Source organism: Podarcis pityusensis, assembly GCF_964106645.2.
Source record: "Podarcis pityusensis genome assembly, chromosome: 13".
Taxonomy (NCBI): domain Eukaryota; kingdom Metazoa; phylum Chordata; class Lepidosauria; order Squamata; family Lacertidae; genus Podarcis; species Podarcis pityusensis.
Window position 1 is genome coordinate 39628201 of NC_138038.1, and position 26555 is coordinate 39654755.

Here is a 26555-nt window from a genome sequence, read left to right on the forward strand (position 1 = left end):
CAAAAGAGGGGACCACCCCCCACTCTCCCCTAGGACATTTGTGGCATGAACAGCTATAGAATTTCATCGGGAAGTTCTAGGACTGGTGGGAAAGGAAGTATGTAGGACAGCCCCAAAACTTTTGCAGGTGCAAATAATATTGATGCATGTCCAATGAAAAGGACGTTTAGAAGCACCTCGTGTTCCCTGGACTTTTAGGGCAATGCATGGTGCTTTTGTTTGACACATAAAAATCTAGTTGCTCCCAAAGACTTGTTTTTCTGTCTCTGCACCACAACACTGCTTTGGAGCGACTTCTTTCCGATTGGTGGTTAAAATGACTATTGGTTGGTGCTAATGCCTGAGGATGTTGAAAGGTGCTTAACAAAAAAAAAAGTTTGGGGTTTTTTTAATAAGTCAATAAATTCTAATGAAAAAGATCATTAAAAAAACTGTTCCAAAAAAATCCTTTAAAAGAATCAAGTCTTTATTTTTTTTTCTAAAAAAAGTCCTTCAAAGGTATCTTTCCCAAAATTGTCCAGTAGCATCTTAGAGACCAACGAAGTTTGTTATGGTATGAGCTTTCGTGTGCATGCAGACTTCTTCAGATATCTGATATCAGGTATCTGAAGACCAACACGGCCACCTTCCTGTATTAAACAATAATAACCCCTAAAGCCATGTTTCCAGGGCTGGATGGGCCACTGACCTGACCCCACTCATCTTATGCTGGACTACAAAGCTCTTAACATCTTGGGATCAGCTTACTTGAGAGATTGCCTTCCCCCATGTATTCCCAACTCAACTGCTTTGATCTGAGAAAACTGGTGGAGTTACTGGTTCCACATAAAACACCTGCACTTGTGAAAAATCAATATTTTAGTGTGGCAGCATAGGCAGACTTTGGAACTCCCTGCCTATTGATACCAGGCAGGCGCAACTTTGGGGTACCCTCTGTAAAAAAAAGATTCAGGGGGGGTGACAAAAAAAAATTCCGCAGCGGGGACCACCTAACCTTGCTAGCCTCTGGTTGAGCCAAACTTGGGAGGAAGCGGGTGTTTTTATTTTGCTGTTTCCCCCTTGCCTGCCTGCCAGCCAATCTTTTGGGAGCGCCGAGAAGGCCCTTCCCACGTTCTCGCCTTCCCAGGTCCAGCGCTGATTCTCTTTTTTTTGGGGGGGGGGGAGAGGAAACCTCGGGAGTGTTGGCCACCAACTCCGCCCTGCGGAGCCGCTTCCCCGAGGGCGTCGCCCGCTTCCTTCTTCCTCCTTTCGGACTCTGCCGCACTCCGGCTCTGCCGCGGGGCGAGACTTTCCTCTGAGCAGGGGCGTCATGGCGACCCCCGAGGAGAAGGGGGAGGGGAAGCAGCGGCGGTGGAGCCGCACAGGCAAGTACCCCGAAGACCCCTCGGCGAAGGAGCCCCTGGAGGAAGGAGGCGAGAAGCTGAAGACGGAGGAGCCCGGCAAGTCCACCGAGAAGAAGGGGAGGAGGGAGGAAGGGGAGAGGGAGGAGGATCCCCTCCTCGAGTTCCAGGGACAGCAGGGGTCTCGATGGCTCTACCACCAGAGCAGCAGCAGCAGCGACGACGACGACAACCTTCCTCCCTGGGACTTATTCCCGTGGCGCGGGCAGGACCCGTTTGCCCCGCGCTTTGGCTTTGAGCAGGAGAGTTACTATCGGGAGAGTCTCTCTAGCGCTGTCGCCTTGCAATTATCCCTGCGGTATTTGAGTCGGGACAAGCGGCGGAGGTTCCGCCGCAAAGTGCGCGAGATCCCGCTCAAGGAGGGCTTCGTCCGCATCCCCGAAGAGGCTCTGCACAAGGCAGGCGCCTCTCGCCTCGGATACCTGCTGCTCAGCTACTACGGCGGAACTTACGCAGTCGAGGTGGCGGCCGATGCGCTGAGGGCCGTTTACTGCAAGTACGAGGCGGACAGTCTCCTCTTCTCCGTCAGGGAAGGTAAGTCTTTGGTGGATCGTGACCTTCGCAGTCGTTCAGTCTGACAGCAGATCCTTCCATCCCTGGTTGCGCCAGCCCAGCGCTGAGCTGCAGCCGCGAAGGAGGGAAGGAAAAACAACCATGGGCTTGGAATGTTTGGAAGTATCTTTACTTTAGCGCCAGGCATTTAGCGGAAATGGAACAATTTGGTATGTTTCAACCGTCTGGTTGCTATTGCTTAAAATATTACAAATACCTTCAGGGCCCTTAGGACACACAGAACAGCAAAGAATCAGCCTTAAGTACAAGGGCTGGCAGTTCTTTGGACTCGGGGTTGAGCTTGTCCCTTTGTAGAAGGGAAAGTCCTTTTCCTTTCCTGCTTGAGCCCTGCAAAAAGTTTTAATCAGGCCTGTAAATTCAGGAGGTTTGCAGGCCATCCTGACGTCTCTGGAACAGAGGAAGGTCCCAAATGGGCCTCAGGGTCCATCTAGCTCAGGATTGCTAACATTGCCTGACTGCGGCTCTCCCGGGTTTCAGGCAGGAGTCTTTCGCAGCCCTACCTGGAGACACCAGGGATTGAACCTGGGACCTTCTGCATGCAAAGCAGGTGTTCTGCCACTGAGCCATGGCTCTTCCCTGGTCATCCAGCTGGAAGTGCTGCCTGCAGAATGTCCTGCAAATAGCTTCCTCTAGGAAGAGGAGGAGGAATTTCCATGCTTTATGATGGTATAAAATGGTTTAGTGATGTTAAAATCTAGTGAATAATCTTCTGGAGAATAATCATTTGGAGAATATTCTCGAGAATATTATCAATTAATGAGAATGTTAGAGAATTTTCATTTAAAATAGAAGAATATTCATTTTAATGCATTGAAAATGGTATAATTTTGATGCATTGAAAATGATATAATTAATTAATATGCATGTTTATTCATGGGTAAACTTGTTCAGATGGCAACCAAAAACTGTACAGATGCTTTTATTCAATGGGGCAATGCAGTGAATTCACATTCTTTGATTTTTTTTTGCACCAAACTTGAAATTGAAAAATCACTAAGCCTGCCACTAACCGTATATTTACCATCAACTTTGAATTCTAATTATGTTGTGTATGTATGAAATGTAGCTTTTAAAGTAAAAGCAATATAAAAAAACCTTGGGTCCGCTATATGAGTACGTTCTTTAATAAGCATATCTACATGGTGCAGTATTTTCAGTACTGTACAACACTAATAAAATCAATATAAAGTTTAAAATAAATGCTATTATTTCCAGAAAATAAAACAAATAATCAGTAATGACAAGTTACATAACATCAGAAATGCAAATTACTATCTGCTCCCTTTACCTTTACCTTTAGACAAGTAAGGCAACACACAACATATTAAAATTATAACTGATAAATTGTGACAAAAAATAAATTTATTCAAAAAATAGGCTTTAAGTAACAAGTCTCAAATGTTTATAAACTTATATTGACTCCTCAAACATCTTAAGGGGATAAGTCACCATGTTTGTCTCCACTGGTAGCAGAGCTTTCAGTTCCACACTGATCATCTGTGAGATCATAGAACAAAGTTGATGGTTGTGTAAAATTCAATGAGCTTGTTAGGAGCTTTATGTTATGTGCTACATATGCAAGCTTTTCTGGTCTGTCTCTGTCTATTCCTTTTAGCTAAATAAATAAGTCCACCTCACGTGCTATTACACATAATTTTATAGGCCTAGGTACTTTAAGTGTATAAAGCATTAAAGCTACTTTCTGTAAAAAAAATAAAATCACACTGTATGGCCAAGGGTATACAATCACTAAGAATAAGGTCACACCAAAATAGAAAAAAGGCTATTACATATAGTTGAAATACATACAAATTCAAATGTTCATCAAATTTAAACGAATAGCATTTTTAAAACTTAAAAAAAAAATGTTTTCTGTAGCTCACATTTCAGAAGTGCCAATGGTGAATGACACATTGCCCGGTAATGTAACTGGATCAAAAAATCCATTATTCATTACTTGCACTGGCAATATCACAGCTTGACTTAATTTTTACTAGATTTTTAAAATGTGGGTTGTAAAACTAGTTCTTACATTAGAATTTACAGTTTGTGGAGAATATTCTATACCCCCCAAACAGCTAGTGTGACACCCCGAGTCACTGGTTAAGGAAAGAAGTGCTTACCCAGCAAGAAATGCACTGGCAACAAATAAATATAGAAAAAGACTGTTTGGGGGGGCAGGGGGAGGGGGAATAAAGCAGCCAATTTTGACCTCTCCCTTACCTCCCTACAGGTTATTATTATATGCTGAGCAATGAAAGAAAGAGAAAAGTGTGGTAAGTCCCAACACAATTCTGTTTGCAGGATGGGCAAATGTGTTGCTAGAACGAATGGTGCTAAGGGATTCGATGATAAGCAAGGGGGACGGGGGACTGACAACCCCCCCAAATTTCAAGGAGTGGGTTGGGTCCCCTCAATATTCTGTGCCCGTGACCATGGGAGTAGGCAGAGGGCCAGCTGCCCCCCCAATCAAGTAAATAAAAAAAACTTAACTAATTGATCAGTTGTGTCCAAGAGAACTCAGTTCTGTCCCCCCAACATAAAGCCTGCCCCCTACAATAAATCCTGGCCACACTCAAGGCTTTGACTGGCCCCAATTGGCTGCTGTGGTGGACCCCTTCAGGCCCTCCCTGCTGTTGTGACAGACCCCATCAGGCCTCCTCTCACCACATGACATCACATGCAAACCATAATACTCTGAATTCAAACTTCTTCGTATTATCATAGAGCATGCTTTGTATGCAGGGCTGGCCCCAGACATTTTAGTGACTGAGGCAAATCAAGCGGGTGTTTCCCCAGAAATTGTAGTTTGCTAAGGGTGTGTGTGTGAAAACACAGGGGAAAGTCACTTCTCTCCTTTCTTTCCCTCCTGCCTTCATTCCTTCTCAGCAGCCCCACCAGCAACGAGCAGTGGCAGGAGCAGCATCAGTGGCAGGGAAGACCCTCGCCCTGCTGTGGGTGGGGGTGTGTGTGTGATGCTGGGACCAGGGGGGCTGAGCCAGGCTGGGATGGAGGAGGCAACCTGAGATGAAGTGGCTTTTTCCTTCTGCTGGTGGAAAGGAGACTGCCTTACCTGAAAGAGGAGAAGGAGCTAGACCTGACAGCCAAGACCAATCAGCTGGATAATAATAATATCATAGTCCAGAGGGGGGAGGGGGAGGCACAGCTGCTGCATCTTCCTCTCTCAGGAAGATGGAAAAGTATGGACAAGAGAGGCAGCTGACTGGTTTAGTATATTCTTGGCCATTAAAAAGGATGGCAAATTACATCATGCTTTTCCCCCAGTGTGGAATAAATCAGCATGTTTTCCAGGTTGCAAAGAAAAGCCGATCTCAGCATGCTCAGAGGATCAGTGAAGGCAGTATACCAGAGGTGGAAAACTTTTTTTTTTTTTTTTTTTTTTATAAATTTTTTAATGCGTTTCTTTCCATAATTTTGTAGATTCCACACAACACAGAAACAGTAAATACAAGAAACAATTTTTTTTTTTTTAACAAAAAAGGGAAAAAAAAAAGAGAGGTTATAAATCCACTTTCAATAAATCCCTGTTTGGACTTCCCCACACCTTCTGGCTCTGCGTTCTTTAAATTAACAATGTCAGCAATTTGTTACCTTATTTCATACCTTATTGTAACTTTCAGTTGTTATGTATCTAAATTCAGTGTATTATGTCTCAATTTTAAAACCATTAAAATAAACATAACATGTTTGATTCAAATTATCTCATTTTCTCTTTTATCACTTATTTTACCATTTACTTAACCATATTTGCTAAAGCATAGCATTTCCTAATCGTGCACTATCTTAAGATTCATACAGCTTATAATATTTTTGCAAATAGTCTTTAAATTTTTTCCAGTCCACCTGAATTGCTTCTTCGTCCAGATCTCGGATTCTGCCGGTCAATTCAGCTATTTCCATGTAATCCATCAACTGCGTCTGCCATTCCTCCAGCGTGGGCAAATCTTGTGTCTTCCAGCTCTTTGCCATGAGTATTCTTGCTGCTGTGCTAGCATACATAAACAAAGTTCTGTCCTTCCTTGACACTCTCTGGTCCACCATGCCCAGCAGGAAGGCCTCTGGTTTCTTGGGGAAGGTATACCTAAATACCTTTTTCAATTCGTTATAAATCATTTCCCAGAAGGCCTTCACTTTTGGGCAGGTCCACCAGAGATGAAAAAAGGTCCCCTCTGCCTCCTTACATTTCCAGCATTTGTTGTCAGACAGGTGATATATCTTGGCTAACTTGACTGGGGTCATGTACCACCGGTATATCATTTTCATAATGTTTTCCTTCAGGGCACTACATGCCGTGAATTTTATTCCGGTGTTCCATAACCTTTCCCAGTCTTCAAACATGATGTTGTGTCCAACATCCTGTGCCCATTTTATCATGGCAGATTTAACTATCTCATCCTGTGTGTTCCACATAAGCAGCAAGTTATACATTCTCGACAAAGTCTTGGTCTTTGGTTCTAACAATTCTGTCTCTAATTTCGATTTTTCCACCTGGAAACCAACTTTTTTATCCAATTTAAAAACCTCTTGAATTTGAGCATAATGTAACCAATCTCGCACCTTGTTTTTCAGTTTATCCTGGCTCTGCAGCTTCCAGTTGTCTCCAATTTTTTCAATTAATTCCCAATATTTCGGCCAGTAGGCCTCCATATTGGGTCTTTTTCGAGCCTTAGCCTCCACCGGTGATAACCACCTCGGGGTTTTACTCTCTAATAAGTCTTTGTATTTCATCCAGACTGCAAAAATTGCTTTTCTGACAATGTGGTTTTTGAACAATTTATGAACTTTAACCTTGTCATACCATAGGTATGCATGCCAACCAAAGGTATTGTCAAAACCTTCCAGATCTAGGACATCGGTGTTTTCCAGCAAAAACCAATCTTTCAACCAGCAGAAGGCTGCCGCCTCATAGTACAACCTCAAGTCCGGCAGGGCAAACCCCCCTCTTTCTTTCGAATCAGTTAATATTTTAAACTTTATTCGGGGCTTTTTGCCCTGCCAAACAAACCTGGATATATCCCTCTGCCATTTTCCAAAACATTCCACTCTGTCCACGATCTGTAGGGTTTGAAACAAAAACAACATTTTCGGCAAAACATTCATTTTTATGGCTGCGATTCTTCCCAACAAGGAAAGTTTCAATCTTGACCAAATTTCTAAGTCCTTTTTGACTTCCAACCAACATTTCTCATAGTTATCTTTAAATAAATTCAAATTTCTGGAAGACAAATAGATCCCTAGGTATTTCACTTTTTTAACCACATTTAATTCTGTTTCCCTCTGAAACCCCTCTGCTTCAGTAGGTGTCAAGTTCTTGGTCAGAACCTTAGTTTTTTGTTTGTTCAACTTAAATCCCGCAACCCGACCAAACTCGGATATAAGTTCTAAAACCCTTTTAGTACTGGGTTCTGGCTCCTGTAATGTCAGAACTAAGTCATCTGCAAAAGCTTTCAGTTTATATTGTTTCACTCCGACCTCTATCCCTTGTACCAACCGGTCCTCCCTTATCATGTTCAGTAGCACCTCCAGGACCGAAATAAATAAAAGAGGGGATAGAGGGCACCCTTGTCGTGTCCCTTTTTCGATTTTAAATTCCTCCGTCACCACATTGTTCACTATTAATTTAGCTTTCTGCTCCGAATAAATTGCTTCTATTCCATTTTCAAACCCCCGTCCCACTCCCATCCCTTCCAAGTTTTTCTTCATAAACCTCCAAGATATGTTGTCAAATGCTTTCTCCGCATCAATAAAAATTAACACCGCCCTTGTGTTCCTATTGGTTTGTAAAAGCTCCAAAATGTCAATGATGTTTCTGGTGTTTTCATATAAGTGTCTACCAGGGAGAAAGCCTGCTTGGTCTTTATGAATTACTTCGTTTAAAATCTTTTTAAGTCTATTTGCCAAAATGTCTGCAAATATTTTATAATCCACATTCAGGAGTGAGATGGGACGGTAGTTCTTAAGCTGAGTCTTTTCAGATTCTGTCTTAGGTATCAATGTGATGAAAGCTTCTTTCCACGTTTCTGGTGCCCTCTTCCCATCCATAATCTGGTTACATACCTCCAACAAAGGTTGTGTCAAATAGTCCTTCAAAGTCTTATAATATTTGGAGGTAAGTCCATCCGGGCCTGGAGATTTGCCTAGTTGCATATTCTGGATGGCACCTTCAATTTCCTGTGAAGTTATTTTAGAATTCAAGATTGATCTTTTATCTTGAGTTATTTTTGATAGTCCATTTATCTTTAAAAATTGGTCTATCTCAAGTTCTTTCTGAGGCCCCTGTGCATAGAGTTCTTTAAAATATCTGTGGAAGCACTTCCTGATTTCTTCTGGTTTCTGCACCGTTCTTCCTTCAATCTCTAGATTTGTAACTGTATTTAGCTTTTGTCTTTTTTTCAGCTGCCAAGCTAGCAGCTTTCCACATTTATTTGCTGATTCAAACGATCTTTGCTTCATCTGTTTAATTTTCCATTCAATCTCTTGATTTATCAGTTTAGAATATTGTGCTTGATGGAATTTGATTTCTCTCAGCACCTCCTTTGACTTTGGTTTGGTTCTCAATTTTTTCTCTCCTTGATGTATTTTCTCCAATATTTTATCCTTTTTTCCATTCCAGAGCTTTTTCTTAATTGTATTCTGTTGTATCAGAAACCCTCTCATAACAGCTTTGCTTGCGTCCCAGATCATTCTTTTTTCTACTGTAGTATTCAGGTTTATCTCAAAATAGTCCTTTAATGTTTTTTGGGCCTTTTTCACAATCTCTTGATCTCTTAGTAATGTGTCATTCATTCTCCATCTGAAGGAACCGGATTGAGTTAGTCTAAGTTCTAATTTCAGAGCATTGTGGTCGGAACATGTTTTTGGGCAGATTTCCACCTTTCTGGTCTTGGGTGCCAACCCTCTAGACATCCAGATTTGGTCGATCCTTGTCCAAGACAGGTGGGCCTCAGAGAAGAAAGTTCCTTCTTTACCTAGGGGGTTCTTTGTCCTCCATATGTCAATCAGATCCAAATTGTCAGTCAGTTCAAAAAAGGTTTTAGGCAGTCTGCCATCTGATGTTAAATTTTGGCTTTGAGACTTATCCATATATGTAGACACCACTCCATTCATGTCTCCCATCATTATGATGTTAGCATAGTCCATATAGTCCAGTAAAATCTCATGCAGCTTCTTGAAAAATTCTGATTTCCCGTCGTTTGGCGCGTATATTCCTAATATCAAAATTTTTTCTCCTTGCATCTGAATTTCAATCGCCAAAATTCTTCCTTGTTCATCCTTAAATAAAAATTTTGGTGCCAGGCTCTCCTTAGCATATATCACCACACCTCTTTTCTTAACCTTATCTGATGAAATAAATTCTTGGCCTAATCTTTTATTTACCAAAACTTTTCTGTGGAGCCTGGTTACATGAGTTTCTTGTAAACAAATAATGTCCAATTGTTCTTTCTTCAATATATGAAATATCTTCCTTCTTTTCTCCGGGGAATTTCCGCCATTTATATTCCAACTAAGTAGCTGCAAGGACATCCTGTACTATTTTGTTGCTCCTAGAGTGGTGTATCTTCTTTGTCCTCTGATCCCAAAGGTGTAGGCGTTGATCCGTTTCTGGGCGCTATAGGTCCAGATTGGGGTAGAGGCCAATGTGCTGCTGCTTCTTTTTGGAGATCTTCTCCGTGGTCGTGCTGGAACTTTTGTAGATCCTCTGGTGTTCTTATTTTAACCTTCTTCTGTTTGTAGGTAAATGTTAATCCTTGTGGAAACTCCCACCTATAAGGAATTGCGTTAAGCCTCAGCAACTTTGCCAATTCTGAATAGGTGGCTCTCAAGTCCAATAACTGTTTAGGGATATCTCTGTAAATTTCCACCTTTTTGTCCTGAAACTCCAATGGTTTTTTAAAGTGTAGGCCTAGTATCTTGTCTTTCTCCTCCCTTGATCTCAAAGTTATCAAGCAGTCTCTGGATCTGTCCTTTCTTACCAATCTTCCCAGTCGAAAGGCCGATACTATTTTAAAATCACTTTCTTCCTTTATACCCCAGAACTTTGAAAATTCTGTTGTCAAGAATCCAATCAAATCTTCTTGTTCAATTTCTGGAATTGCCCTCAATCTAAGATTTGTCTCGCGATTTTTCAATTCCACCAAAGAGAGATAGGTTTGTTGGTCCCCAATCTGTTTATGCAGAGGCTTGACTTCTGCTTTCACTTCCTCGACCTCTTTCTTGGCTGACGTTGCTATTTGGATGGCTTCCCCAGCTAATTTACGATTCTCTTCTGTTGCTCCTTGCAATTTTTCAATTGCTTGTGTATGCTGGGAAACCTGATCCGTCAATTTCTGGATCGAGGATGTAGCTTGGTCAATTTTTATTGATTGATTATCTACCTTTTGATTTAAGGTTGACAATTGTTCCAAGATTTGTTTCAGAACTGCCTCAGATCCTCCTGATGCCATATCTTCCTCTTCAGATTTTTTAGGCTTTTCAACTTCTACTTTTTGTGCCACCAACACAGCTGGAACCGATGATCTGCGTCCCTGAGTCAAAGTTGTTTGTACAAGCTGTGCCTGCTTTTTCTCTTTTTCCTTTTCCCTAGCTTCCTTAGCTTTGGCTGCTCTTGTCTTTCCCATGCCACTCATCAGTCAATGTTCAAGGTCAAATATTGTAGTCCCATGGGAGAGGCAAGTCCAATTTAAAAACAATCCAGTGAGAGAGGGTAAACATCTAAGACTGTTCCCAGGCCTTTGTATTCCCAATATCCTCTAGGGGGAGTGCCACTAAAGTTCAGTAAGAAGAAGACAACTTTTCCGCCATTTAAAATCCCTGTTGTTCCATTTTTAAAAACACCATAGTCCCAGAACACTAAATAAGAAAGTCCTGCAGAGCACTTTTAGACTTTAACAATGTTCCAACAAGGTGTCTGCAACAGTATCCAGTCCAGTTGTTCAAGCTCAAAAGTGTCACTTTAATATCCAAAAGTATCTGGAAGTTTGTAACAGTTCCGCAGTTAAACAGTTTCCCCCCCGGCAGTCCGACGATTTGGAATTATAATCTCAGCAACCCCTAAACAAGGGGATCGCTCCAATTTATTTTTTTTTTTTTTTAAAGAAATTACTTACTGATAGTTCTGTATTTCTTCTTTAAGAATAAATTCAAAAGTGCACGAAAGTCCCACTTTAACGCTTCCCTATTCAAAGCGCTTTCCGCTTCTCCAGTCCTTTGCTTTGATCTAGAAAGCAGTGCCGGAAGACGGACTTCCTTTTTCTCGTCTCCCGGTTTCAGCCAAATTTTTAGATTTATTCCTCCGAATTTCGAGTCCTTACTCACGGGTTTGTTGTTTCAGCCTGATGTTTCCAGGAAGAAAGGTCGGCGCTCATCCGTGACAGCCGCGCGGCTTCGCCTCCGCAGAAAGAGCGATGAACTCACAGCACCGCTCCCCCTCCTTCACTCCGGAGCCCCTTACGGGGTTCCTTCCGCGAATTCGGGGTCGCTCCAGGTGCCCGCCGAGTCCCACGGCCACGAGCTCACTCTGCCCGTGGTTTATCTTAATGGGTTGCCGCTGTGCCGTAGCGAAGCAACCCTTTTCTGCGGTGCCCCTCTTCACAGCTCGAAGAGGACCGCCATCACGGTTTCGCGCCGCCTCCGGAAGTCCCCAGAGGTGGAAAACTTAAGCCCCAGCTTGTATCCTAATCAGGTTCTAATTCTCTCCCCACAACGATCCCTAAAATAAAATCAATGTTTTTGTCACAGGTCAATGAAAGGAGTCGCTGTCACTGCTGATCAAATGGTCTGCAAGGATCAGTGAGGGCAGTAGAGCAGGGGTGGAGCACTTCAGGCCCAGCTTGTATCCTAATTCGGCTCTAATGCTATCCCTCCCTCTCCACCCCACCCTCCCAGCCACAAACGCCAACATAAAAGAAATGTTTTTGCCACAGGTCACTGGAAGGAGTCGCTATCACTGGTGATGAAATAGTCTGCAAGGGAAGAAAAGAAATACTTGAAATTATTGAAAAGGACCTAGAATTCTTTTTACATGAATTATACTATGGCTTTATTATCACACAAAAAGAATACAGGGACTTGTGGAAAGCAAAGAAAGACTTCAAGGAGGAATGTCAAAAATTGCTGAATATGATCCAGGAAAGGGGGGAGGCAACTTGTTGCTGGTTCCTGGAACAAGTAGAAAGGAAACATCCAGACTCATTTCAGATTCTGCTAGTTGCAGTCCATGGTGAGTTTGACTTAGAGTACTTTCTGAATTTCAAGGACAGTTCAACTACCTTCCTCCTCCTTTTCACAGTCATGTCAGGTAAAGAATTGTCTTTTACAGGCTCGGGTAAAGAATTGGTCCAGGAGACAGGCCCCTCAGGGCTGAAGTCAGAATCCCCCTTGTTTGTGGAGGAAGGAAGAAGCAGCAAGATGGAAAACCCAGCAGTTTGTGGGGAAAGTGTTGTGTGTAAGCTGTGTCCCTGTGAGGTAAGTGGCTGAACACACGGGCCCAGATCAGGGGAGGGGGCAGCTGCCTCCCCCCAGTCAAGTAAATGAATAAAAATACTTAACTACTAAAAGTAGGAATTGTAGACAGATTTTGACAGATTTTTCTGAGCACTTGGGGTAAAAAAAAAAGTACCATATTTTTTGCTCTATAAGACACACCTGACCATAAGACGCACCTAGTTTTTAGAGGAGGAAAACAAGAAAAAAATATTCTGAATATTGGATGTATGATTTTTGTGGTTCATGCTGTGGCCACAGACATGATATGTGATTTGACAGTGAGTTTGGGGTAGCCCAATGCAAAAATCCTGAGGATCCATGTGGATCCATGCTTTGTAACCACGTTTTTGTGCCATTGCGGCCCCACGAAACAGTGGATGTGTGGTTTTTTTGGTGCAGCCTGTAGCCATGGACATGCTATGTGATCTGATGGAGAATTTGAGGTGACCCAATGCAAAAATCCTGAGGATCTATGTGATTTTACCTCCCTCCTTTATCACTAGAGTCCCTTATCTCCTCTCCTGATCGCTTGCTGATCAGCTGCTCAGCGGCTTTGTTTCAACACCCCCTTTCCTCTTTCTAAAAAAAAAAGCACAAATTGCTTTTTGCCCCTGGGCAATTCGGCTCCAGGGACCATGCATTCACTCCATAAGACGCACAGACATTTCCCCTTACTTTTTAGGAGGAAAAAAGTGTGTCTTATGGAGCGAAAAATATGGTAATTTTAAACAACTGTTGTTGAGACATTTCATTCCAAATCTGCAAGACACAACCAGACAGATTACTCCTGAGTGTCCCTGCTCAGGAACTGGAGCCAGACCAGCCGCCTGGTTCTCTAGGGAGCTGGCAATGAATAAGCGTGTGAGAGGGTGACTACAAGGAAGTTGGCAGAATGAGTCTGACTGAACACAGACTAGAGCCTCTTTGAAGACTTATTCTGTGACAGTGCATTCCCATTTCCTGGAATGGGAATGTTTTCTTAGGTTTTCTTTTCCTTTCACTGTATCTCTCATGTGATTGGTTGAGTGTGGGTCACATGAGAGAGGCATTCCATTCTGTTCCAACTGTTATTTCAGTAAATATCATTTTCAGCTGTTTTTATTCTTCTCTCTCTGCGTGAGAGGAGGGAGAATGGCTGCCAAGAGAGAGTTCTCAGGATACTCATTTGGGCCGTGTGTGTTAGTGTGATCTGTCTAAAGTGAAACAGAAAGAGGAAGATCCCTAAATGTTAATAGGGAGAAACCTGTGCAGGGGCTCTCTGTAAGGAACAGGGAGAATGCCACTGAGGTGAAAGAAAAAGCCTTTCATAAGAAACTGTCAGACCTGAGTGAGAACTACTATGGCCAAAATGAATGTAGAAGAAAGTAGCTCTAAAAGAGCCATTACTGGTCTGTATTTGTGGGTTTGACCTCAAGCAGTGCTCCTTGGTGTGGTCGTTTGGGTGTTAGAAACAGACAGGAATGTCCTGATTTCAGGTGGGAAAGGGGTCTGGCGCTCATATTAATGATAAATTATTTTGTAGCAGGATCTTCCAGAAACGATCAGACCAGAGGTGTTTTTGGACTCAGAAATGAGTTGTGAAAGATATAGGTGAGCAATGTCTCTCTCAGATTTTCAAAGCTTTCTCCTTTAAGGGAAAGTTATCTACATTGAATATCTTTTGGGGTTTCAGAGAAGTGTTCAGCAGAACACATCTGGTATATGAAGGTTTCACAATCATCACATGTGGTGGTGCTCTCTAAAACGTTCCCAAACTACATCTGTGTCAGGGACTGGGCAGAGGAGGAGTGGGGGAGACCGTCTCTCCCCCCCCCCGAACCATCCAGGGAGGAGGAAGAGGAAGACAGTATAGATTTAGAACAGGGGTTTGAGGGAGGTCACAGCTCAGAGTCAGATGAGAGGGAAAATTGGGAAATCATGGGAGAGCAACGCACAGCTAACATGTTGTCATTAGAAAGCATTCCAGACACGCCATCTTCCAGAACCCAGTGAGCCTTAAAAGTAGGAGAGCTAAGAGGTCAAAGACAGCACCAATAGAAGTGACGAATGAGGAAGAGGGAGAGACGGGATATGTGGAGATTCACTTGGGACAACTCCATTATTGAAGAGACTGGGTTGTATAGCCTCTCTCTGTAAATATTGAATAAAAAAGGATGGTAAGAAATATTCCCTTGTTACGATAATTTTCTGGGCAACAGCTGGGCGTTGCTGACAGCATCCTGACAATCTGTCACTTGCACATTGCATTCTTGGGTTCTTAGGAACAGAGCTGGGAAAATATTACGATTCAACATTGGTGTTGCTTATATCCAATTGTTTATATCCCCCATCCTCTGAGGAATGGGTTTAGCATCACAAAATGATGTCTAAGCCAAAGCAGATTATGAGGAAAGTGAAGTCTGTAAATTTGGAGAAAAGGTTTTTCTACTCTTTAAATAAAGGAGCTCAGACTTATCAGATCTTGCAACATTGCAGGCACATGGAGAAGAGCAGAAAGAAGGTGTGCCCAGGCAGAGAGGAGGAGATATAGTTTTGCCCACTTCCTGCCTGGGCACAAGGGGATGTTCTCACAGAGCTCTTGCTAGCAAGTTTACGGGAAAACCCTTTCATGCGCCTATCTAGCAAAACATGAATTGTTGGTTCGACTGCATTTTAAATGTCTCACACAAAGAGCTCATGGTTTTCCACTTTTCAGTTGTGATCTTGGGGTTAATATTCCACATCTCCATTTCACTCTTTTACACCCTGCTTTCCATAGGGGTTTAAGTGTGCGTAGGTCTCTTCCTAATCTTCATAGAATCATAGGATTGTTGGAAGGGATCCTGAGGGTCATATAGTACAACCCTCTGCAATGCCAGAATATGCAGCTGCCCCATACAGGGATCAAACTTGAAACCTTGGCATTATCAGCTCCAGGGCTTTTTTCATCTGGACCTCACCAGAACTGAGTTCCAGCACCTCTCAGGTGAGCGCCATGGCCATTATAAGAGAAGAAGGGAAGCGTTCATGGTGAGTTCCAGCATCTCTTTCTAGAAGAATAACACTGATCAGAACCGTGCTCTAACCCATTTTATTGTTTCTTTGAGATTTTCTGGTCAAATATTATTGGGGTGGGGATTGCTTCCCATCATGGGGGATGCAGAGGGTGTTCAGCTGGTGTTCAATCCATTTCTCTTTCCATTTTCTACTTTGTGGCATTCAGGCTGTGCTTCACGAAGGCCGGATCCTTCCTTTGCTTTTATACTGATGTCATATTTGAGGTGAAAGGAGCTGTGACCATCACTTACCACTTTGATTCATGGTCTAAGCACCTGGCCGAACAGAACACGGAGGACTGGGTTGTCGCTGGGCCTTTGATCAACATTGAAGCAGATCCAGCAGAGGCTGTGGCAGCTGTTCACTTCCCTCACTTCTTGTGTCTTGCAGGTATGGTAGGCGAAAAAGTTTGTAACAAAATAAATATTGCACGTAACAGGATGGGTGCAGTGATGAGCTCTGTCATCCACACTCAGGGGAGGTCATGCCCAGGCTGGCTGCAGAGGAGTGGTGGGAGGCACCAGTTGGGGAACCCCCAAGGGAACCCCCAGGGGAAGAAGGTGAAGAGCCAGGAGACTGCTGGTGGGATTATGATGAGGGATCAGAGGGAGCAGCCTGGGAGGAGGTGGTGTTGGAGGTTGGAGAGGGAGCAGGGTTTAGTGAGCAGGAAGAGGCTGTGACCGAGAGCAGTGCAAAATTGGAGGCAGAAGTGGAGGTTGGAGAGGAGGGGGACTAGGAGACAGATGTGAGGCAGGCTGCTAAAGAAGTCAGGGCAGCCTCCCTCTCCTTTTGCAGCCTGCTCCTTTCTCCATTCGTCTCCCAGAATCAGAAGTGGTATGAAGAAAGCAGAGCAAATACAGACATAGTTTTGGAATCTCAGATCGCTTTGGGAAGGACCTGGGGGAGAAAGAGCCTTAGGGAACAGCCTCATAGGGGCTAGATGTACCGGAATGAGTTGCAGTGCAGGGTTGACTTCACTGACACTGGGTGTTTTATTGCTGACCTGCTCTTGACTCCAGTTCCTGGTGGACAGCTCCACAGTTTCCCACTTGTAACATGTCTGTCTGTTTTTTCTTTTGCTCCTTTCCAGGTAAAGATGGTTCCCAAGTCCTCATTGCACATTTTGTGGAAGGCGGCATGAGTCTAGAGAAGCCAGACAGAGTGGGGCCGTATCGTGTTGTGTTGGAAAACCCAAACTTCTCTCCACGTGGAGCCATTTTGAAAACATCATGGTCATGGTTTAAGCGGAAGATAATAGTGCACACTGTAGCACTGCTCTATCAAATGGTTCAATTCCAGCCACCAACATTCCACCTGTACCTTCTGCCCAATGACCATTCCATAACAAAGGTAACCAGGATTCTGCAACTCTGATTGGTATTCCAGACGTCCTGGATCTTTTGCTTGACCATAGGAAGCCTGACAGGGCAGCTATACAAAATTATGTTAGTATCTTCAGCTCACAGGCAGAGATACCTGGCCTCCCCCGAGGCAATTGAGCGAGATACTGTGTTTACTGTCCGTCTGCGACCTCCGGCAGGCTAGGTAAACAAACCCGGCGATTCTTCTCATTAGTCGTGAGATAGAACACACCCTCTGCTTCTCTGCTTCTCTCTCCCTCCCTGCATTCTCCCAGGGAGGAGAAATGAGACAGACAGGAGTCCTTTCTACATGTTTTATTCCTGTCACTCAACAGTATATAGAAATGTGACTGTTCCCTTCAGACTCCATCAGAAGAGTCTCAACTCCTCCCCTGTACTTCCAGTACAGGTCAGATGACACACTGAGCTAACATCCGGTGCTCAGTACAGAGAATAGGCTCCACCTTTTCTCCAACAGTACATCTGCAAAACATAACATCCTGTTTTGCATTCCAGCCATCTGGAGCTGGCTTTTGCCTTGGTGCTTTTTCCCAACATCCTCCCCCAAAAGCATCAATTGGCAAAACATGATCCAGAGAAGAGAACAAACAGTTGTTATACATATAACAGTCCCCTGTTGTTTCAGTTCCACCCTTGGAACTCCCCACCACTGGTTTCACCAGTGTACCTCTCTGGTTGTCTGGCTTCCAAGGAATGAGTGCTTCTGCATTACCTTGGCTTGCTACTCTGTGTTGTGTCTTTGTCTCTGACTTAGACACTGCTTCAACCTGCTTTGAGTTGTTAACAATAGCAACACATGCAACAGCTAAGTTAGCAAACTCTTTTGAGTACCTCTTTGATGGTACACCCTTTGTGACTCTTTCAGACCTGCGTATGAGGTTCTGATCCTCTGTGCTCACTGGTTCAACCTTTGGACTCTGTTGAGAACCAGTAGCAATCAGTGGTTCTTCCTTCACCTGTGAAGGTCTTTCCAATGTGTGAGATTTCCTCTCAATGACTGTTACAACTGAACTCTCTGAGCTATCACTGTCATCATCATCAGTACCACTGTAATCTGTGACATCAGAAAAATCATCATCATCATCTGAATCATTTCCTGTGGGAAATGTATGTTCTACAACCCGCTCTTGCTCTGGAGCACTCTCTAGGAACTTTGTGAGAATCACCTGACCAGATTCAGACAAAATTACTCTGTAGAGACCTTTTTCATATCCCACAAAAATGCCTCTGGCATTCTTTACTCCACCTGGAGCTTCTGTTCTCACTTGAGACCCGAAAACCTTAAAATAGGCAACAGAAGGTTTTCTATTGATCAGCTTCTCAAAAGGAGAACATCCCAACTCTGTTGAGACTTTTCTCAACCACACATGAAGATAGGACGCTAGCGATTCAGCCCAATATTCATGTGGCAAATGTGAACTCAGCAATTGCGCATTCATCCCCTTTTGCAATTCTTTGTTCACTCTTACACAGACCCCCCTGTTCCACGCTTCTGGCGAAACAGCAACTTTGTGGTCTATCCCTTTTCCATCCAGGAACTTCTGAAACTTCTGTAACAGAAAAATTTGCTTCTCATCTGTGAAAAGACAATCAATGTTAGCATCATGCATACTTTTAACCTTGTCACAAAACTCCTGAAACTTTTCTAAAGTTTCTTGCGGTTTCTCCATCATATAAACCCAAGAATAATTAGTGAAACAATCCACACACAAAAGGTAATATTTTGCACTGCCTCTAGATGGTTCTAGAGGACCAATCACATCAGCATACACCCGCTGAAATGCTCTGTCGACCTTCTTGGTCAGCTTCCTGGTGCTCACACTGGTCACACCTGCAAGAGAGATTTCGTTAGAAACAGAAGAATTACATTTCATGTAATCACTTTGATCAAAAGTCAACAAATACAGTCCATCTTTCTCTTTGGCAGTAAGAAACAGTTCTCCATCTTTGTAGATCTTGCAGCTTTTAGCATCATAGGACAGTTTCAGTCCTTTCTTTGCAATCTGCGACACACTCAGCAGATTAAATCTCAGTTCTGGAACCAGGTATACATCACTTATAGTCAAGTTCAGACTCTCAAGATACACAGTCCCAATTCCAGTCGCTTCCAACTCTTGACCGTTGGCCTGTTTCACAGCGAAGCTTTGCTTCTTCAACGTCGTAAACAGTTGTCTGTGCGGGGACATATGAACCGTTGCGCCCGTGTCAATTATGAACGAGTTCCCAACATCTGGCGTGGTTCCTTTCGCCATCATAGCCTTTGCAGGTTTCACCTGGCACTTGGAACGGCTTTTGCCTGATGCCTCAGGCTTCGTAGAGCTGCTCTTTGCTCCTCTTGACTGGCGCGGCTTCTTACAGTTTCGCTGTAGATGCCCAGTCTGTCCACAATTGTAGCATCGGACAGCACTCAATGCTACACCATGCTCCCTAGTAGCATCAGCAGTGGGGGAATTAGAACTCTGTTCTTCCCTCCCCCTGTCTTTCACTTCCAGTGCAGCAAGTCTGTCGTGTTCATTCAGGACCACAGCACACACTCTCTCCGCGGTCAGCTGCGTGGCTGGTAGGGAACCAAGCTGACTGGCAACAACCTTGTAGGTGCGGTTAAGGCTGTTTATCATCATGAAGCAAAACACTTCCTCCTGAAGACGGAAATTGCGTTCCACCATCTGTTGACGCAGAAACTTCATTTCTGTCAGGTGCGCTTGAACATCTCCATCAGGCGCATCAGAGTGTGTCATGGTTTATGAACTGTATGTCCTTTTGTTGGGCTTGAAGTAATCTACCAGACTGCTAGCCAACATCATATTACCTATCCATATTTTGGTCTCTGCTACCGAAGTGGTCTAGTTTTTTTATATCACTGATGGAGGTCCTGTGTCCCTTCAAATGTTTTGGGACTACAAAACCCATCATTCCTGAACCATAACATCTGGAAAGTTGCAGGTTCCCCATCCCTGCCTTAAATGCTGCAACAAAGCCAAGAAAGGGGTAGGGATCCAGTCTTCCAGAAATTGGTTACCTTTCTTGCATAACTCAGAAGTGCCCTTCTTTGCCTTTCCCAGGCGGTTCATGAGCATGAAGTACAGTGCCCTTCACAGAGAATAGACAAACCCCCCTGGACCCTGAGGCCTCTGACGATTGGCTCTCGCTTCTTTGTGGAGACAAATGATGTCAGAGTCTGTCCTAAGGTGAGATGCAAAGATGATGAAAGGCTTTGCTAGGGCAGAGCCAAGGCTGTAAAGTATGAGAATGGGAGGGACTCCACCAGGATCCCCCTCACGCTTTGATTTGACTCCCTTGGACTGGTCGACTGGGCTAAGCCTTGTTTGCACATAAGGAGGTTTTATGCTTCCCCACAGGAAGTGGAGTTTCAATACCTGGATGCTGACAAGATGCAGCAGTACGTGGAACTGTCTGCTGAGCAAATGCAAGACATGTTCAACTTCAGTGTGATGGACAAGCGCACGAATGAACTCATCTGGGAGGCCCTTGTGACACAAAGTGAGTTGGATTGGAGGAAGATCGGAAGGTTGGACCATAATTGGGGAGGCAGGATGGAAAATGACACCCCAGTCACATTCCCTCTTTGACTGCTTCATTCCTGTTCTCTTTCAGAAGAGTTAAAGTCTCCTGAGATGACGTCTTCTCCTTCAAGCTCAGAGCAAGGTCTGCAGGTTTCAATTACTTATTTCCTCGTAGTTAAATCCCACCTTCCTCCCAATGGCAGCACAGAGTGGCTGGTGATACAGTACCATAGAAAAGTCACTTTTGTAATGTTAGGGAATCGCCTTCCGGTGCAGGTTCCCCATTGCTTTATAGTCTCTTTTGGTGCCAGATGAAGTTCTTTCAACGCAGCTAAATTTTGTAGAAACAGCTTTGGCTTGGATTCAGCACACCCAGTGTGGTAACGGAATCCAGTGGAAATGCTCACGATACTTCAATTGGGCTTTCCTCCCTTCACCCACCACTTCCCTCAAATGCACTTTGGAGGGTCAAGGGGAACCCCCAGAACACCCAGAAAGGGTGTGGTGTGTGTACTTGGCTGTTGGGGAGGGATAGCTCTGTCTGACAAGCAGGAAAGGTCACAGAGGGTGACATTTAATTTCTCCCTGTATGTTTTACAGCCTGGGCTTCTTAGTTTTCAGCTGAGTGTCAGTTGTTAAACTATTTTTCTAATTGCATGTTAATGTGTGTGTTTGTTGCTCTGTTTTTCCTTGTGAGCCAACTTTGGAAATTGTGTTATGAAGGGGTAGTGCAAGTGTAAGACTTTAACAAGTAACATATGTGACACAGAGTCCAAAAAGGTGGTATTCTTCCAAGGACAGGGGCCTTGTGGGTAGTTTTCATGGATTTAAATGCTGGCAGAATGGCCTCTCTCTCCCTACAGTATCGCAGCAGACCCCTGCCAGCAGTCCTGGTTTGCACCCCCAAAAAATCGTTCACCCGGGGCGATGGACCCCTGGGCCCCCCACACTATACCCCTGCTACAACTATGATGTAGAATGGAAGATGAGAAGTGTGTGAGTGTGCAAAATGCTGGTGTCACACACAACGCTGCTGTAATTTGAGACCCGAAGGTCCTCTACTGGTTCACGTTCCATGATTATCATTTCCCCGTGATCCCTCCTTGTTTCCTCCCTATCCATAAACTTTCTCTCTCTCTTTTCCAGGTGCTTGTTGCTGCACTCTGACCCATGCTGCGTCCAGCAGCACTGACTCAGGACATGGTGTGGAAAGCAGGTAGGGCTTGACATTCCCTTTCCTCACACAAAGCCAGTCCTGCTATTAGGGACAATGCAGCAGCTGCCACAGGCAGACAGCAGATGTTTTGGGGGGGTGCTGTTTAGGCATTGGCTGCACTGCTGTTGCTGGAGGGGCAGGAACATGCAAATGTGTAAAGTCAACAGAAGCTAAATTGGGTATCTCTCTACATATTGGTTGCATGCAAGGCTCCCCTCAGAGCAGGAGGAGGTTTAGCTCCAATCCCAGCATTGTGTTGCTCGGACCTCCGATTGCTGATCAAAGATGGCTCTCTAAACTTCAGAGCAACTTCAGGCCACCCCTCTTTCCCCTCCCTCAGTGCCAGTCACAGTCATGGAAGGTGAGAGCACCTCCTGATGATGTAGTTCCTTCCCATATCCCTTTGCTGAGCTTCTCTTGTTTTGTGTCTGCTTTTCCCTGCTGTTGGAGGCGCCAGTGCAGAGTGAAGGTGAGGACCATCAAAGAACGTCTGGTGTCTGTCCTGGAGAATCTGGATGAGGATGAACTCAAGAGGTTCAAGCTCAATCTCAGCGATTCCCCCATCAGGGGTGGCTATGACAACATCCCTCGAGGGAGGCTAAGGAAGGCGGATGTCATGGACCTGAGCTTGCTGCTGCTTGGTTTCTACATGGAAGATGCTGTGCAGGTGGCGGCTGAGGTGCTCAGAGCCATCAACTGCAGACCTGAGGCAGAGAGGCTCATCTCCCTCTCTGAGACTGAGTAAGAAAGAAGGAATTCCAGCTCACAGAACTTACTAGGATGGAAGGCAAATGGAGTGCCCCAGCCCCCCCCCCGGCAAATGCAGAGTGGTGGATTGATAATCTCTTCATGGGGGCAGTGGGGATGAGAGGATAAAAACCTTACATCACGGATAACCAACTTGGTACCCTTCAGTAGTTGGCTTATCTTTTTTATTTAACAGATTGTGTGTAATGCTCAGTTATAAGAAAAAAATCTCTAAGCTATTTGTATAAAACAAAAACTATTATTTTTAAATAAAATAAAAGTCAGAAGTTTAAAATGAGTTGAGCTTAAAAAAATTCAAAATGTTAATAATATCAGCAGCTAAAATATAATTTTAAAAATAAAATCACCTCTTAAAATACATGTCAGCTTTACGTATCTGGGTAGGCTTGCCTAAACAATTTTTTTTTAGCAGGCACTGAGCATAGTACAAAGAAGACAGCTGTCAATGGGCAAGCCGTTCCAGAGTGTAGGTGCTGCCTTGCTAGAATATGGATTCCCTAGAGGTGTTGGACTGCTGCTCCCATCAGTCCCAGCCAGCACTGCTAAAGATCAGGCATGATGGGAGTTGTAGTCCTGCAGTTTATTTAGGGCACTATGTTGGCTACCGCTGCTGTACATACAAAAGCTGTTTGCTGTGGGGCAATGTTGTTGGAGATATGAAGACATGGATCTAGTTGTGCATCCACACCACATTTTTAATGCACATTTAGAGCATGTGGCTTCCCCCAAAGTATCCTGGGAACTGTAGTTTAGCCTTTCACAGGGCTGAAAGACACCATGCTCTAAATAAAATACGGTTCCCAGGATTCTTTGGAGGAATTTATGCACTTAAATGGTGTCGATCAGCCCTTCGTCTTGTGTCCCTCAGATCTGAGGCTTACAGAAGAGCACTTCACATGGTCACGCAAGATGGGAGTTGTAGTCCAGCATCTTCTGGGGGGCACCATATTGATTACCCCTGATTCATATGGTCTCATGTCCCCCAGTTTGGGGAGTTTTGCTACATGATTGGGGGACAGCTTGCTCTACCTGGGAACAGGTACATCAGTGAAGCTTCTCACAAATTTAGGGATGTGTTTCTCACTTTAGGTAAAACATGCCCTTTCTAACTTCCTGAACCCCTTGCCTGCACCCGCCGTCATACTTTAGGATTACCTGCATAGGCCACCACTTGGAACATTCTAGAGCTGTTTTCCAACTTTGGGTTCCCTGATGTTGCTGAACTTCAACTCCCACCATCTTTGAGGTCAGGTTAAGCTGGCTGGGGGTGATGGAACTTGTAGACCAACAACATCTGGGGGCCCAAAGTTGAAGATCATTCTCTAGAGCAGGAGCAGGTAACTGTTGAACCTCCAGAAGTTGTTGAACCAAGTCCCATCACACCCAGACAGTTTGGCCAATGGAGCCCAGGATGGTGGGAGTTGTAGTTCAGCAACATTTGGAGGGCCAAAGGTTTCCCACACTTTAGAAATTTGGGGGCTTCTTTTCCCTTCATTTCCTGACAGTATTTAATAGCTTCACAAATGTACTCAATGATCCCTTTTTTCCTTCCTCCAGGAAGTAGTTCATGCTGAAACCTGTGCCTTAGAACTTAAGAAGAGTTTGCTGGATCAGGCCAGCATCCTGTTCTCACCTCTGCCAACCAGATGGCTGTGGGAAACCTGCAAGTGCAACAACTCACTCCCTTTCTGTGGCTTCCAGCAACTGGTATTCAGAAGCATTTCTGCCTCTGACTGAGGAGGGAGAGCGCAGCCATCATGGCAAGGAGCCGTGTCTTCCATGAAGTTGATCCAGTAATGTTTTTGAAACCACCTAAGTTGCTGACCAGCACTGTCTCCTGTGGAAGCGAGTTCCATGGTCTAATTCTGTGCTGTGTGAAGGACTTCTATCTGTCCTGCGTCTTCCAGCATCCAGCCTCATTGGTGCTCACTGGTTCTAGCGTTCCAAAAAAGGGATAAAAACATTTCTCCGTCCACTTTCCTCACACCCTGAATAATTTTAGAATGTTCTATCATGTCCTCTCTTACCTTTTCTCTAAACAGTCTCTGCAGCCTCTCTCATATGGGAGTTGCTGCATCCCCTCAATCATTTTGCTTGCCCTTTTCTGAACATTTTCCAACTCTACGGTGTCCTTTTTGAGGTGTGGAAACCAGAACTGTACACAGTATTCCAAATGTGATTGCGCCATGGATTTGCATAATGGTATTATGATATTCAGAGTTTTAAGTTCAGCTCCTTTCCTAATGATCCCCAGCATGGAATTGGACTTATTCACAGCTGCCGCACCATAGATCCACCTCTTCATCATGCTGCCCGCTGTGACCCCAAGGGTTGTGCTTCGCCTTTTCATCCTCCTCCTTGGGAAACAATGGAGAGCCCCTTCCCACCATCTCTGATCCTTCAGTCTCCAAAAAGATCTGGATGTTTTGTCTCAGCTCTCCCAGCATCCTCTCCAACAGTTCACTCAGGCCACAGCTACAAACATTTGCCATTTTTATAATGCCCTGACATCCTCTGGAGAATCCTGTGAATTTTAGCCCATTGAGCTGTTAAGAAGTCTCCCACAAAATCCCTAGCTTTTTCCAACAGAGCTTCAATTCCCAGACCTCCAGGAAAATACCAATGAGCCACACAAAGCAGAGCCGTCTCATTCACTAAGCACAGTGCGCTTGGAGAGCAAAGTCCCTCCTGAGGCTGCAGTTCAGTGCATGTTCCTTTCCTGACAGGACTTTTTCTCCTGCTGGGAGATGTACATCTTGGGAGGAGGAGCAGGTTTCAATCCCAGGAGATGAAGCCAGAGAGAGACAGGCTGTCCTCCTCTGAACTTCCTGGGTGGTGGAGACTTCAAGTTGTTTTGCCTTAGGGCTTCCTAACATTTCTCCTTTTCAGTTTGTACATTGTAAATAAAAGTACTTTGTAATAAATATATTTTACCAATAATATTATGTCCTTTTCATTAGGCCTGCATAAGCTTCCAGTATTCTTTCATTGAAAGGAAACTGGTACAAGAAGTCTTGAGCAATTTTTTAGACTGTTATCATGGGAATTTTTGAGACAGTTTTGGGAATTTGCCCATTTGAAAGAAATTGGAGAAATGGTCTGGAATGAGAGAAGTTCCCTGGGGTTCCTTGGGCCAGTCTCTGTCTTAAGTCTACGTCTGCTTCAAAGAATGTCTGTATAATCAAATATGTGAGAGGAGGAGCACCTTAAGGGATTCCTAACTCTTTGGATAAACATGGGAAATATGGCCAATAAAACAACAGAAAACAATAAAACAATAAAGCGCAAAAGGGGCTGGGGGAGGGGCAGGGGTTATAGGACTTGTAATTCAGCCACATCTGGAGGGCCAAAGGTTCCCCACAAGAAGAAGTCATCGATCCACTAATAACACCTGGCCATTCTCTTCTTTCCCACCTCCCATGAGGCGTCTCCAGGCTTGTAAGGCAGGCGCCATCCATACAAGGAGCTGAATTTTGCCACCCACACAAGGGAAAGTTATATACAGAAAATGATGTCACAAAATGAGGTCACAAAGTAAAGAAAGGAAAAATATACGAAAACAACAAGAAGAGATGAGGAAAACAACAAAGAAGGAATGGATAGAATTGTGAACATTATTTGGACAGAATTGTGAACAACAAAGCAGCAGCAATAAGATGACCGGATCCCTTTCAGAGCTCGAAACATGGGTGTGGCGTAGGAAGGTGGGGCAGACTGCCCTGGGTGTCACTCTGAAGGGGGCGACATTCGCTCCCCCCCCCCCCCGGGCGGCCGCGCTGGCAGGCTGAGCTCTGCTGGATTCTCTGCAGTATATAGAAGAAGCTCTCGCTAGGGATCTGGCAGCGGCGGCGATCTGGCGTTTGCTCCAGCTCCTGCTTATTTTGCTGCGGGATCAACTCCCCCCTGCCAGTTCCACGAGGGAACCGCTGCTCTTGCAAACCATCATGTCTCCATCCTTGGCGCCCTTTCGCCAGCCCTCGCTGCCCGGCTGCAGCGGCACTGGCGGGCAAGACCAAACTTACTTGAGATCTCCCCTGTATTTTGTTTAGTGCGTGTGCGCTTCCCCTCCTGAAATTGTGTGTGTGTGTGTGTGTGTGTGTGTGTGGTGAGTTTCCCCTTGCCTTGCTGGTTCTGTGCGTTTCCTGCTTTG

General features: G+C 44.5%; 1 protein-coding gene across 4 annotated transcripts; it reads left to right on the plus strand.

The window, feature by feature from the left end:
- Positions 1-1245: 1245 nt before the first annotated feature.
- On the plus strand, positions 1246-25345 carry LOC308461260 (uncharacterized protein). 4 transcript variants are annotated; one of them, XM_080978019.1, is made up of 13 exons: positions 1246-1934; positions 4207-4249; positions 11918-12213; positions 12313-12458; positions 14002-14069; positions 15682-15905; positions 16606-16865; positions 19960-20085; positions 20257-20398; positions 20513-20563; positions 21568-21637; positions 22088-22378; positions 23963-25345. In XM_080978019.1, exons 1-13 carry the CDS (start codon positions 1310-1312, stop codon positions 23967-23969), a joined length of 2349 nt encoding a protein of 782 aa, XP_080834145.1. In that variant the 5' UTR covers positions 1246-1309; the 3' UTR covers positions 23970-25345. The 4 variants fall into 4 exon arrangements, with proteins under 4 accessions (XP_080834145.1, XP_080834144.1, XP_080834147.1 ...); XM_080978018.1 differs by having other exon boundaries at positions 23967-25345; XM_080978021.1 differs by lacking the exon at positions 23963-25345 and adding an exon at positions 21285-21404 and having other exon boundaries at positions 21566-21637; positions 22088-22224.
- Positions 25346-26555: the final 1210 nt, after the last annotated feature.

Coding starts and splice junctions, on each gene's coding strand:
- LOC308461260 (XM_080978018.1), top strand. CDS start 1,310: ATGGCGACCCCCGAGGAGAAGGGGGAGGGGAAGCAGCGGCGGTGGAGC. Junction 16,866..19,959: donor ATGACCATTCCATAACAAAG/GTAACCAGGATT, acceptor TGCCTTTCCCAG/GCGGTTCATGAGCATGAAGT. Junction 21,638..22,087: donor GGACATGGTGTGGAAAGCAG/GTAGGGCTTGAC, acceptor CTGCTGTTGGAG/GCGCCAGTGCAGAGTGAAGG.